A 13,814-nucleotide genomic window follows, 5' to 3' on the forward strand; every position below is an offset into this window, starting at 1 on the left:
AAAATATATATATTTACATTTTTTATATATTAAATAACCCCAATTTTTTGTTCAAAAAACAAAACAGTAATTAGTGACACTAGCTCGTTTCCATCAGCTCAGAAAGCATTTCTTGCTCAGCTAAGTGTAGTGCTGCTGACTCTTAACAATCAGGGAGATCATAGCATTAGCAGGTGCACACTGGCTAAACAGATTAAACTATTAAAACGAATCAGGATCAGCGAGCAGGCCTAAAGACCTGTTGCACATTTGAGCGATACCTGATTTCTTAGAGGTGGTGGACATCCCGCTGGACAGGGGGTAGGTGTTAATCCAGCCCTGAGTGCTCTGCTGCCGGGAACCCACAGTCATGTCCATGTTGTTCCTGGGGTCAGTGGCGTTCATCACCGACAAACTGTTCAGGGACGGATCCTGGTTGTCTGTGAAAGGAAATGTAGTCAAGCAAAGGATTTTGCAGAATTTTATTCTCCTTTCTGGTACTGAACACCTAAACTATTTGAGTGAATCTCATGAAGAGCTTGTACGGGTCATAATTCTCCCTAAAATCAAAATAAAAAAGCAATTATATTTAGCCTGAAGAAAATGAAGTCAATTTATTTATCATTCATATTTTTATTACATTGTGACATTATTTTTATGATATTTAAGCTTCAATGCATCCAAATGTTTTACTTTTGAGTTTATTTGTAATACCAATTATTCTTTCAGTGATTAATCTCATTAGATTTTCATTTACATATGTCAATGTCATTTCAGATTTTATTTGGTCATTGATAATGACTCAAACTGGAAACGATTTTACACATATTTTAAAAAGTACTATTTCTAGCGCCATTTCTTTGTGTAAAAAATCTTTTGATGGGGAAAAAAATAATGAGGGCACAAAATAAATAAAGTAAAATAAAATCAAAATAAAATAGTTTTGTTTTGGGAAAAAGTCTTCTGATTTAGAGGTGAAATATGACCTGGACACACATACATATATATATATAGACACATATATACATATATATATTTTTTTTTATTTATTTATTTGATTAAAAAAAAAAAGTGTGTATATATATATATATATATATATATATATATAAAATTAAAAAAAAGAAATTTATTAATCGCATACTTTTCTAATTAATCACGGTTAATCACACCTAACATTACAATTTTAATTATAATTATATTTTTTATTGTATATTGTTATGTTTTGATGGAGAAAAAAATAAGTACACTAAATAAAATAAAATAAAATAATATTTATAAAGGGGTTTTTTTTCTACTTTAGAGTGACAGTTTTGTATTGTTTTAGGAAAATGTGTATAATTGTCAAAAAAAAAGTCACTGCAAAAATGGCCCTAAAATATATTTCTTCTGATTTAGAGGTGAAATATTACCTATATATATATATATATATATATATATATATATGTCAAATAAAAAAAAAAGTAATTTATTAATCGCATACTTTTCTAATTTTCTAATTAGAAAATCACACCTAACATTTTTAATTATAAACACAATTTTAATTATAATTATATTTTTTATTGTATATTATTATGTTTTGATAGGGAAAAAAATATGTACACTAAATAAAATAAAATAATAATATAATATAATATAATATAATATAATATAATATTTATAAAGTTTTTTTTTTTTCTATTTTAGAGTGACAGTTTTGTTTTAGGAAAATGTGTATAATTGTCAAAAAAAAAAAAAGTCACTGCAAAAATGGCCCTAAAATAGATTTTATATATATTTCTTCTGATTTAGAGGTGAAATATGACCTGGACATGTTCTTGACAGGTTCTGTGAAATTCACCCATTAAGTGATATGTAAATTAATTTACATTTTTTAACCCATTTTCAACTTTCTTATCCTTTTACTATTTTGTCTATCATCATTCCAGCACTTTTTTCTCCTTTCCCACTCCCATTTGCTTTAATGCATTATTAACACACAGCATTCGAAGAAGTGAAGCCTGCAAATGATACATTCGACGAGTAAATACAAAGCGAAGCAACAGATTTGTGGTGCTGTCTGGCGATGTAGCACATCACACGATGGAGAGGCTTTAAGGGACGAATGAAGTCTCAATTAGTTCTCTGGTACTGAAATGATCATGCATTTTACATGAAAGCGCTAATGTTCTGATGAGATCATGTTTTCTACGATGGATAGAGAAGGGTGGTGGCGCTACAGGGGTGGGGGGGGGAGGTTGGACGGATACATTTGTCAATTTGCGTTTAGCGACAAATTGATAAATTTGGCCGCCCGGATGATTGTCGTGCATTTTTAGTATTGGTTTCAAATTTGCAGCCATGCAAATTTGAACCATATAAACATGCTCCTGCTGCACTGTAGTTGTACAGTTGTAGCAAGAGAGGCTTACTTAATATCGATATCGGAGAAGTGCTGGAAACGATAAGCGATCCGAAAATCCCAGCAGATAGGGAGCTTTGAGGGGGATTGGAGCCAAGCTCACCAGGTGGCACGAGCTGGCTAGCAGCTAGGTACTTCTTATCGGAGAGGATGTTGGCGTAGAAGCGGATCATTATGCTGATGTCCTCGCGCAGACGTTTGTCTCCCTGTGTGGGGAACTTCGATGAGACGCTGAAGAAAAAAAAAAGAGAAATATAATCAAGATTCAATTCATTTACTAAAGGACAACAAGCCAGAGACTTTTTCAGCAGCTCTGGTTCTGGAAGTATTTCTCAAAAAGCATTTATTATATCAAAAACTTTTTTAATAAAAAAATGTTATTATATCAATGTTTTTTTTTGCAGTACCTGAAATAATCAAAGGCGGTGGAGTAAATCTTTTCCCGCAGGACATTACGGATGGTGGAGTTGGTCACTACGTCAGAATGCAGGAGGGCAAGACCGAGTGTCAACAACCTGCATGAAGAGAAATACTGTAAAACCTTTTTTTTTTTCTTTATGTCAGCTACAAAATAACAGTGTAAATGTAATGGACTACACTGAAAAAAAATGATGTTGGATTTACTTACTATTTACTAGAAATCGGTAGTAAATTTGACAAATAATTACAAAGAAATGGCAAGTGACACATTAAATTAAATGTGAAATTTCTTGCAAAACGTACTCCAATAATCTTTTTTAAAACAATTTTTTACAGTCTAGTCTTCTTGCTAACCTGAAGCGAGGTCCAATGGCCGCCACATGGCGGTTCAGGCTGCTTTTTGGGCCACCAACATTGAGAGAGAGAGACCTCTGCAAAAGACTGCCGAAAATTTCCACCTGATCCGCACTGCTGTATTTGGCGATCTCAAAACGCTGGACCAGAAACTATAAAAATGGGAAAAAAGACAATTAATTTGATGAAATAAGTGCTATTTATGCTTTCACTTTCTTAAAGGTGCCGTAGAACGTCTTTTTAAAAGATGTAATATAAGTCTAAGGTGTCCCCTGAATGTGTCTGTGAAGTTTCAGCTCAAAATACCCCATAGATTTTTTTTTATTCATTTTTTTAACTGCCTATTTTGGGGCATCATTAAATATGCACCGATTCAGGCTGCGTGGCCCCTTTAAATGCTCGTGCTTCCCGCCCCCGAAGCTCGCGCTTGCCTTAAACAGCATAAACAAAGTTCACACAGCTAATATAACCCTCAAAATGGATCTTTACAAAGTGTTCGTCATGCAGCATGTCTAATTGCGTAAGTATGGTATTTATTTGGATCTTTACATTTGATTCTGAATGAGTTTGAGGCTGTGCTCCGTGGCTAAAGCTAACATTACACACTGTTGGAGAGATTTATAAAGAATGAAGTTGTGTTTATGCAATTATACAGACTGCAAGTGTTTAAAAAATGAAAATAACGACAGTCTTGTCTCCGTGAATACAGTAAGAAACGATGGTAACTTTAACCACATTTAACAGTACATTAGCAACATGCTAACGAAACATTTAGAAAGAGAATCTTACAAATATCACTAAAAATATCATGATTATCATAGGATCATGTCAGTTATTATTGCTCCATCTGCCATTTTTCGCTGTTGTCCTTGCTTGCTTACCTAGTCTGATGATTCAGCTGTGCACAGATCCAGACGTTAATACTGGCTGCCCTTGTCTAATGCCTTGAACATGGGCTGGCATATGCAAATATTGGGGCGTACATATTAATGATCCCGACTGTTACGTAACAGTCGGTGTTATGTTGAGATTCACCTGTTCTTCGGAGGTCTTTTAAACAAATGAGATTTATATAAGAAGGAGGAAACAATGGAGTTTGAGACTCACTGTATGTCATTTCCATGTACTGAACTCTTGTTATTCAACTATGCCAAGATAAATTCAATTTTTAATTCTAGGGCACCTTTAAAACCCAATCCTTGTTCTAACTTGTACTATTCTGGACAACGTATTGCTAGCTGAAATTCCTCATTTCTAAGTCGCTTTGGATAAAAGCATCTGCTAAATGAGTAAATGTAAATGTTACTAAAACATTTGTCACACTAAATTAAAGCGGAACTCAGTAAGATTTGCGAAGCTCCCCCTACAGGTTCCTTCAGTGAATCACACTGTTGTAAATACTCCAAGCGCAGCTCTGGACTACAGCGACTACAACGCTCACCAGCGCAGTAGTTTTGCAAATACAGCACAAGAAATCTCGATGGAGGTGGGTAATTTTCGAAATTGTCTTATAAAGTCATAATATATACATTGTTTTTGAATTACCGTAAAGCATTTTTCACTCTCGCGTGAACGTGAACATGAGGCGAGATTGTTTCGGGTCGGTGCAACTCAACTTGCAAGTGCTGTATTCTGCCGTAGACGTGCCAGAAGGGGTTAGTGCTCGCCTCAAACACACCACTACAAGTCAATTAACCATTGTAAGGACTTTTTATGAACCATTTATGAAGGTAAAAAAGTTACTTAGTTCTGCTTTAAACAGAGCAAACTGTTTGTTCAAACAGAGCAGTTTTGTATCAAAATGAAGTAAATATTTTACTGATACAGCAGTTCTATTTCAAGAACGACCCCATCACGATAGAGGAGAGTGAGATTTCCTCTCAAGCAGCCTTCAAGCTATTTCTGGTGTGTATCATAAGGAGCTTTTGGGCGGGGTAAATCTACAGCTATGGAAATGCCCGTAAGCTTGTACGGATAAACAAGGTAACAGGAAGTAACCTCAATCCAGATGTAGTGGGGCGTGACGTCAGGCGGGCAGGGGATGGGTTGACTTTCCTCTGAGGCCGCCAGAGGATCCGCCTCCACCTGGGCGTCGGAGAACAGCCCCATCTTCAGCTCGACGGTCATCTGCCACGCGCCAGCCATCTCCCGCATGAACTGAGCACAAAATGAAGTTGAAAAGATATGCACGTAATATGGAACAGTATTCATCTAATGTAAGAGCAGAGATTTTTGCAACACCACACACAGAATACTAGCATACTGCGTAGATCATATATTATACATTACATATATTTATGCATTTACATATGTGTCTTACCGGGACTTCAACACCTGTCCTTCCAGCCAGGAGCCATTCCCAGCAGGCTATAGCCGTTTCCATGCCATTCTCGGTAAACATCTTTAATGGAGACCAGCACAGTTGATGCAGTAGCTGAGGGTCCCATTCTACACAATAAAAACAATACTCCATTTACTTTCTTAAAGGGGTCCTATACATTTTTGTAATGTTGTTGTTTGAGCATGAAAAAGGTCCTTCCAGCAGGAGTTATTCTCTATATTAGTGTCACTGTTTCACTCTCTGAAACGCCTCCATTGTAGTCTTGAGTTTTCTTCCGGGAACAAACCCGTCACAATATTCCTCATTTAAATAATTCATACGCAGAATAAAGGGGCGGGGCCTGGTTGAGTTAGTTAGTAGTGTGTTGAAACTGGCGGCTATGGTAAGGGGTGGGACATTTCCCAAACATGCTCAAAGCGCTTGACCAATCACAACACACTGCTCCAGCGGACCAATCAGAGCACATTGTGCTTTTCAGAAGGAGGGGCTTCATAGAGAAACTAAACAGAGCGTTAGTGACAGACAGAGGAGCTGCAACAATGGAAAATATGGGAAAATAATGGAGTAACATGCCTTTGGAGCTGATCAACAGCGCAGCCATTTTGAACATGGCTTCAGTGAAGGCTTCTGGCTGGCCTCCGTCCAAAGCTTCATTCATCTGACGCATCATCAGCTTATTCAGATCCGACGTGCTCCTCGTGGCCTCTGAGAAATGGATCATCCCTGCCACCTGCATACGAGATGTGAGGAGTTAAGTCTCTTATGCTTCTTTCATAAAATACTCAACAGCCTCTGCTTTATTATTTAGCACTACCTCTCCAGCATAGCGGTTTCTAAGGTTGAGTGAGGCCATGAAGTTGGAGTAGTCTTTCTTCACACATGTTGGTCTCTCTGTGAGCTGAGTGGTCTGAAATGAGAGAGAACATACTTTACTATTTATGAAAATCACAGATGAACTAGTTAATATCCCTTCAGCATGAACTAAAGCACAACACAAGTTGTTCATCTTACACCCAGACTGGTGCTCTGGCGATTGTATCCGGCAAAGTGCAGGATGCTCTCAGTGGCCATAGCCAGACCCGTGTGCTGAGACAGACCCGACACCCAGTTCTGATGTTTATTCAGGTATTCCTATGGATGATACATTGATGATGTTAAAAAAAATCATTGCAGAAGATGATACTGTTGAAGTTAATTCTCTGTTGTTGTTTTTTTAATGGGAAGCCAAACCTGTAGGTGAGATTTGGTGACCGATGGTGCCCATTTCATGGCCTCTTTAAGGATTTCTCCACAGCGGGCAGCGAAGTCTTTCACTATGCTCTACATGTGACATATGACATCCGAAATGTATCACTAACAAATATGCAATAGCATGCTTTTCCCAATAATTTAAGTAAAAATTAAGTAGAATGTATATATATATATATATATATATATATATATATATATATTTATTTTTTTTTTTTTTTTTTTTTTTTTTTTTTTGAAATTAAAAGTAAAAATTAGTAATACTAATTATATAATATAAAAATATATTATATTAATAATATCTAATGTTAAATTAAAATATATTTATAAACAATATAAAAATATTTATTTTTAATAATTATATTTTTATTTAAAAAATGTATAAATAAATAAATAAATATAATATACACGCTTTGATATATGCATGCATGTGTGTGTGTGAAAGAAAAAGTAAAAATTAAGTAACAATAATTATATAATATATAATATAGTAGCAATGAAATAAAAATATACAATGTTAAATTAAAATATATTTATAAAATATAAATATATTATAAAAAATTTTTTATTTTTAATAATTATATTTTTATTTAATAAAATGTATAAATAAAATATACACGCTTTGATATATGCATGTATGCATGTATGTATATATATATATATATATATATATATATATATATATATATATATATATATATATATATGTGTGAAAGAAAAAGTAATAAATGAAATAAAAATATATAATGTTAAATTAAAAAAACATTTATAAAAATAAAAATATATTTTTAATAAGTATATTTTTATTTAATATAAATGTATAAATAATAAATAAATATAATATAATATTAATATTTATAAATATATTATATACAATATAATAAATATTGTTACAAGTTCATATTCCTGTGGTTTTAATAAGTGTAAAATAAATAAATAACTCAAGTAAATGTACCTCTCTGGCCTCATATGTATCCGGCACTGTGATGCGATACGGGGTGTCCGGTATGTCATAATACGGCTGGTCTTTGTGGATGTCCTGAAAAACAGTTGAAGAAAATCAATAAAGTATCATAAACATCTCCTGTAACAAATCTCCATATGAGTAAACACATTAACTTGATCTGAGCAAAGGAAATAGCACATACAGCGCTGAGTGAAAGAGACAGGGTCTGTAATATATCCAGCATGGTCCTCAGGACACGACCGCTCCACAACAAGTGTGGAAAACTAGAAGAAAAACACGGTTACTTTGAACGTTCAAGAAGAAGAAATCCACCTACTGTTTGTGAGATGACTGATAATCAACCAATCCACATAAAAACACTTAATAATGATTCTTAATCATTTCTACAGAAACAACATCTCAACAGAATAGTGTTTAGTATAGTCTGGAATTATTTTCTGTGATTGTAATAGAGAAGCACCCACGTCTCAGCGAGTCCTGACAGATATTTGTCAGCCACTCTTCGGATTCTCTTGTGAATGTGGTTGAAGTTGACCAACAGGAACTGAGCATGACTTTCTAACTCCTCCTCATGGGCTTTGGTCTTTTCCTAGGATGAAAGATATCTAATATTAGAGGACAACAACAAGTGGTTCATGTCCTCAATCTGAGTCTAGTTAGGAAGAGATGTTCACGTTTTCATTTACCTTGTCAGCCATCATCTGAAGAAAGACATCAAAGACCTTGTCACCCACTGCGATGACACACTGCATCATTCCTGAGAGGACAAAATGGAAACATAATCACATCAGCTGTCAAATAAAAACATTTTTTAAACTTGAATCTTTAGGCAAGATGCCACAGGTGAATAGGGCAAACTGTAACTAAAAGATATCACCATTCTTCTCCAGCTGATAAATCACAGTACATTAAGACATTCAATTTTGTATTACAAGTTTTCTGAAATGCTATGTTTAACCCTTCGTTTAACAGCCCTTAATTGGTCCTTTTTCATGGACAAATTTGGGTACGAAGGTCTCAGGTGTGATCCCAAAAATTGTTTTAAATAAATGTCATGTCACTAACTTCGATAAAAAATTTTTTTTGTGATTTTTACATTTATTTAACTCTAAAAGTACCATATTTTTTATGTAAAATATGCTTATTTTTATGTTATATTTAATGTTTCTTTTACTTCAGTAAAAAAAAAAATTATTCCAGTAAGTTCAGACAGCCAAAACCTAAATATTTAGTGAATTTGGTGACATATGATTGTATAAAAATATCAAAATAGCAAAAATATTAATAGCATGTAAATAGCCCAAAAACTCAAAATTTGACCAGTGCATACAAAAACTATAACTATGGTTGACTGTAGCATCTTAAAAGAGGTTACAAAATATTCCTTAAATCATCTATTAACAGATGAATGGCCTAGCCCACCTGATTTATCCTTCTGGATAGCTCTGTCTTCAAAATAACGAAACATCACTTGGAAACGGTCAGAATCCAGCGAGCGTAACACCCTGAGAAGTTACAAGAGGTCATGTGACTGTTCAGACAAACAAATCATGAGACACAAGTCTAAAACAGTCCTCTGCTCCCTCGTACCTCATGTATTCCAGTCGGTAGACGGACAGCAGGTAGGTGGACATGGCAAAGTCCAGTTTATTGATGAGCGCAGCGACCTCAGGAGGAGGATCCAGCAGGTTAATGATGGTGCCCCTCAAATCATTCAGCTCGGCCTAGAAACACAAAGTTTTACAAGGTGAATAAAGATGCAAAATTCAGTGTTATTTTAGTATCACTGATATACTATTATAGTTTTTGTTTAAATACGTCTATATAGTTTTTAGCTTTTACTTTTAGTTTATTTAATTTTAGTTTTTTTACTTAAACTAAATGAAAATGAGGAATGTTGTCTTGGCAAATAGCTGTCTTCTTATATTTTATTTTATTTCAGTTCATATTTATTTTATTTCAATTAATGAAAATGTGGTCATGGTTTATATTAGGTGTCTTTCAACCAAATTTCGGAAAATTCCCCGGCTCAAACTTTTGATTTTGTTGATATATTTTCTGTAGAAAGACAAACATAGTGATGAAAGCCAAAACATTAAATGTCACAGATGTTTAACTTTTGATGCTCAACAAAGACTGCTCAACAGATTTTACTAATAGACCTACCAATCTCTGAGTAAAAATAAAATAATAATGCTGCCATCTTTCTAAAGTCATTTTTATAGCCCTGTAAATTAGCTCCAAATCTCAGGTGTAAATGATAATTTTGACCCCCCTCTTCAAAATAGTGGATTACTCAGTAATACTCAGTGTACCCCACTTGCAAATATTTTTGGCTTATTTTATGCAGAAATCTGACTAAACGTCATGAGGATTATGCTTAAAACAAGAAAAACACATTTGGTAAGTGAAACATTGATATAATAACTTTAATATTAATAAAAATTAATAAAAACAAGTCTTAATATCTTATGCAATTTGCTCCTCAAGCAATAATATATGATGTTTTTACAGCAAAACTACACAAAAATACTGTTTAAAAAAATGTTGCAGTGTTTTTAAAAGGGCAGCTCGACTCTAAACTGAAAAAAATGGTATAGGATTTATTTTCAAACAACTTTCACTTTAAATTTCACAAATTATAACAAAGAAATGGCAAGTAAATATACATCTGTGATATTTTATATTTTGGCTTTCATCACTATTCATCTTTGTCTTTTTAAAGAAAAATATGAACAAAAAAGTTGACATGGATTGACCCACATTGTAAAAACATGCATGTACACAATAAACGCACTATATCAAATTATTAATTACATTTTTAGTAATACAGTAGTCAAAGACACTTAATATAAAGTGGATCGAAAATGCTTTTACTTTTAGTTAACGATAATAACCCTGGTTATCATGTCGGGATTGACCAAAATTATCTGATTTAACAATACTGGAAGCAGAGAACAATCTGTCTTTTATAACAAGAAACAAAAGCAGTACCGGAGTGACCGTATCGTTCTTCAGGGCAGAGTTATACTGCAGCTCTGAGCGCAGCGGTTCTCCGCTTGGGAATGTCAGCAGGGGGGATTTGGTTGCGATCTCACACACTCCCTCATACCACTCCTCCGGCCACAAACCTGAAGAAGATTTCTCAAAATCAGCTGAAGATATCATCAATATTCAGATTGACATATGTAAATCAACTAATATTGGGGTATTATTAACAGTATTATTACAAGACTCAGATATACTTCAAGAAAAATCAAAGGATAAACTGGTGTGATGTAATTTTGAACAAAATCTGGTCAAATCAAAGTTTGTTTGGAGTTCGACACCTTTAAACTATCATTGGTCTGTGGCAATGATGTAAAATGCTGTAATGCTGCGTTCACACCATGATCGTAAATAACGTAATTTCGAGTGCGTAATTTCAATGCCTAAATTAATCTGCAGCTGTCAGGTGGTACAAGCAGTCACATGGTACAAGTAGGAACTATCAGAAAATTCCCAGCTAACAAATTATGAGCTATTATGAGTAATTATGTGCTTTTTACAAGTTAAAAATCTCATAATTAATAACATTATGGCGTTAAAGCACCTTAAAACCTTGAACACACTGGAGAACTGCTTTATAGTAGAAATTGAAGTTGTAACTCTAATTGAAAGAGACACTGACACCATTTTTTCATGTTTAGTACTGCAAAGCTGCTTGCTTTTAAACAATCTATTGTATAAAGAGTGCCGCATTGCAGAGCTGGTGCAAACACAACGACATCATGTGATCAGATAGTTTCTTAACTGCCATTTTCTCACCAATGTCATTTTTGTTAATTTTGCAATTGAATGGAAAGCACGCAACAAATATTTACATTCATCTAAACACCGCTTGCAGCAGCATGGGCGGAGTCAGGATGTTCACTAACGGTATATCGCTGCAATGGTATTTCTAACGTCTTTTTACCCCTTACTGAAGAACAAAAAAGATCTTTCTCATGAGTATATCGGGGCCTTCAGTTATTTTACCTGGTAATAATCACAAGCAATAGTACATTGTTTAATCTTCAACAAATAAAAAAAAGAAAATAAACAGCTACAAATGTAAAACCAAAATATATGTTGACTTATAAAAGTGATTTATAAATGACAAATATCTGACCTGAGCCCTCCACAGCGAAGCCCATCACAACAGAATACAGCCAGAAATCTCTGAACAGCTTTTGCAGTCTCGGTTTGGCCTCTTTTATGGGCGGCAAACGTTTGGTCAGCTATAAGATAAAACAATTAAATGATGAACAATGTGACACAATCAAGACTTAAAATAATAATTAAATGTGCAGACTGTGGGAAACCAAAGTAAAATACAGTGTGTTAATTTGATCACATTTTGCAACAAAAACAGTCTGATTTACCCAAGTAAGGACTTGTGCAAACCTCAATTTTATAATCTATTCCACTTTAAGTTTAATATATAAACATATACAAACATGTATAATAACAACTAAATATTCAATTCTAAATCATAAACTGGAAATTAACAGAACAAATCTGTGACAAGGCAGTGTTGACCAATAGTGAGTGACTAAAATTTCATAATATACAGTAGCTAGTGCACTGTAATCTATGGAAGCTTGTTTCCGCCAATAAAAAAAAAAAGGTAATTTTGACTTCTTATCTCACAATTATGACTTTTTTTCTCAGAATTGCGAGATTTGAGCTCACAAATGTGAGTTATAAAGTCAGAATTGCATGTTATAGTCAGAATTTTTCTGACTTTATAACTCACAATTTTGACTTTATATCTTGCAATTGTGAGAAAAAAGGTCAGAATTGTGAGATAAAAAGTCGCAATTACTTTATTTTTTATTTCATGGCGGAAACAAGCTTCCACAGTAATCTGCTATTACATGCTGTGTATATTAATAAAAAATAAAAAAAACATCCGTCACATTAAGGCAGTGTTGACCAATAACGAGTGACTAAATTTTTTAAATATATGTAGCGCACTGTAATCTGCTATTACATGCTGTATACAATTGTGTCACATTTGCAGAAATCCCATTCTTACCACAGCAATGACAGGAATGAGAACGCCTAAATTACCAGCGCTGCTGGATGCCTGAGGAAAAATGAACATAAGATACATTTAAAAGCATAAACACTACATTACTCAAATGCTCCACTGTCACCTGTGAATACAGAGGATAAATCCTTTTACAGCATTAACACTAATGATCTGGTCTGGATTAAAACAATCATTTCTGTTGCAACTTTCAGCAGACCACACTGCATTTCTACATTCACACTATATATACATAATGTGTTTACATTTACAATAACACTCCAATATAAAGAATGCAACACGTGCTACACAAGCATGCTTGTCCTACAATGAGGTAGAGAAATAAGGACTTTAATCTGAAGATACAATACCTTGAGGGCCGGGCCCTTCTCACTGGCTCTTTCACTGGCTCGTTTCCCCTCCAGTCCCAGCTGCACAAACAACTCCAGCAGATTCACCAGCAGCTCGTCGACCATCTGCTCTGTCTGCAGGTTCGCCGCGATGTTGGCCAGAGCGTTGATCACGGCCAGAGAACAGTGCCTGCACCAAAAATGAGTTAACTGACATGTTAAAGATGCTCTTGACAAAAATTAAACCGCAGTCGCAATGCATTTATGTGCTTTGATGTGCCAGTGTCATCCTTACTATGAATGTAAGTACTTTTAATGTAAGTAAATTTTCATGTGTATGTACAGTACAGTCCAAAAGTTTGGAACCACAAAGATTTTTAATGTTTTTAAAAGAAGTTTCGTCTGCTCACCAAGGCTACATTTATTTAATTAAAAATACAGTAAAAAACAGTAATATTGTGAAATATTGTTACAATTTAAAATAACTGTGTACTATTTAAATATATTTGACAAAGTAATTTATTCCTGTGATCAAAGCTGAATTTTCAGCATCATTACTCCAGTCTTCAGTGTCACATGATCCTTCAGAAATCATTCTAATATGATGATTAGTTCCTCAAGAAATATTTGTTATTATTATCAATGTTGAAAACAGTTGTGTACTTTTTTTCATTCCTTGATGAATAGAAAGTTCAAAAGAACAG

General features: G+C 34.2%; 1 protein-coding gene across 1 annotated transcript in view; it reads right to left on the bottom strand.

Moving 5' to 3' along the window:
* The window catches only part of pi4kaa (phosphatidylinositol 4-kinase, catalytic, alpha a), a 45,149-nt gene that overhangs the window by 16,882 nt on the left and 14,453 nt on the right, over positions 1-13,814 (bottom strand). Inside the window, 20 exon segments of the mRNA XM_048181282.1 lie at positions 261-419; positions 2,481-2,608; positions 2,785-2,892; positions 3,152-3,303; positions 5,150-5,308; positions 5,472-5,599; positions 6,066-6,222; positions 6,307-6,399; positions 6,504-6,623; positions 6,723-6,812; positions 7,696-7,779; positions 7,889-7,970; positions 8,172-8,296; positions 8,394-8,464; positions 9,130-9,212; positions 9,298-9,431; positions 10,702-10,838; positions 11,858-11,966; positions 12,767-12,817; positions 13,132-13,300. Coding sequence (XP_048037239.1) covers positions 261-419; positions 2,481-2,608; positions 2,785-2,892; positions 3,152-3,303; positions 5,150-5,308; positions 5,472-5,599; positions 6,066-6,222; positions 6,307-6,399; positions 6,504-6,623; positions 6,723-6,812; positions 7,696-7,779; positions 7,889-7,970; positions 8,172-8,296; positions 8,394-8,464; positions 9,130-9,212; positions 9,298-9,431; positions 10,702-10,838; positions 11,858-11,966; positions 12,767-12,817; positions 13,132-13,300 — 2,339 coding nt within the window.

The sequence above is a fragment of the Megalobrama amblycephala genome, linkage group LG2, assembly GCF_018812025.1.
Source record: "Megalobrama amblycephala isolate DHTTF-2021 linkage group LG2, ASM1881202v1, whole genome shotgun sequence".
Lineage (NCBI taxonomy): Eukaryota > Metazoa > Chordata > Actinopteri > Cypriniformes > Xenocyprididae > Megalobrama > Megalobrama amblycephala.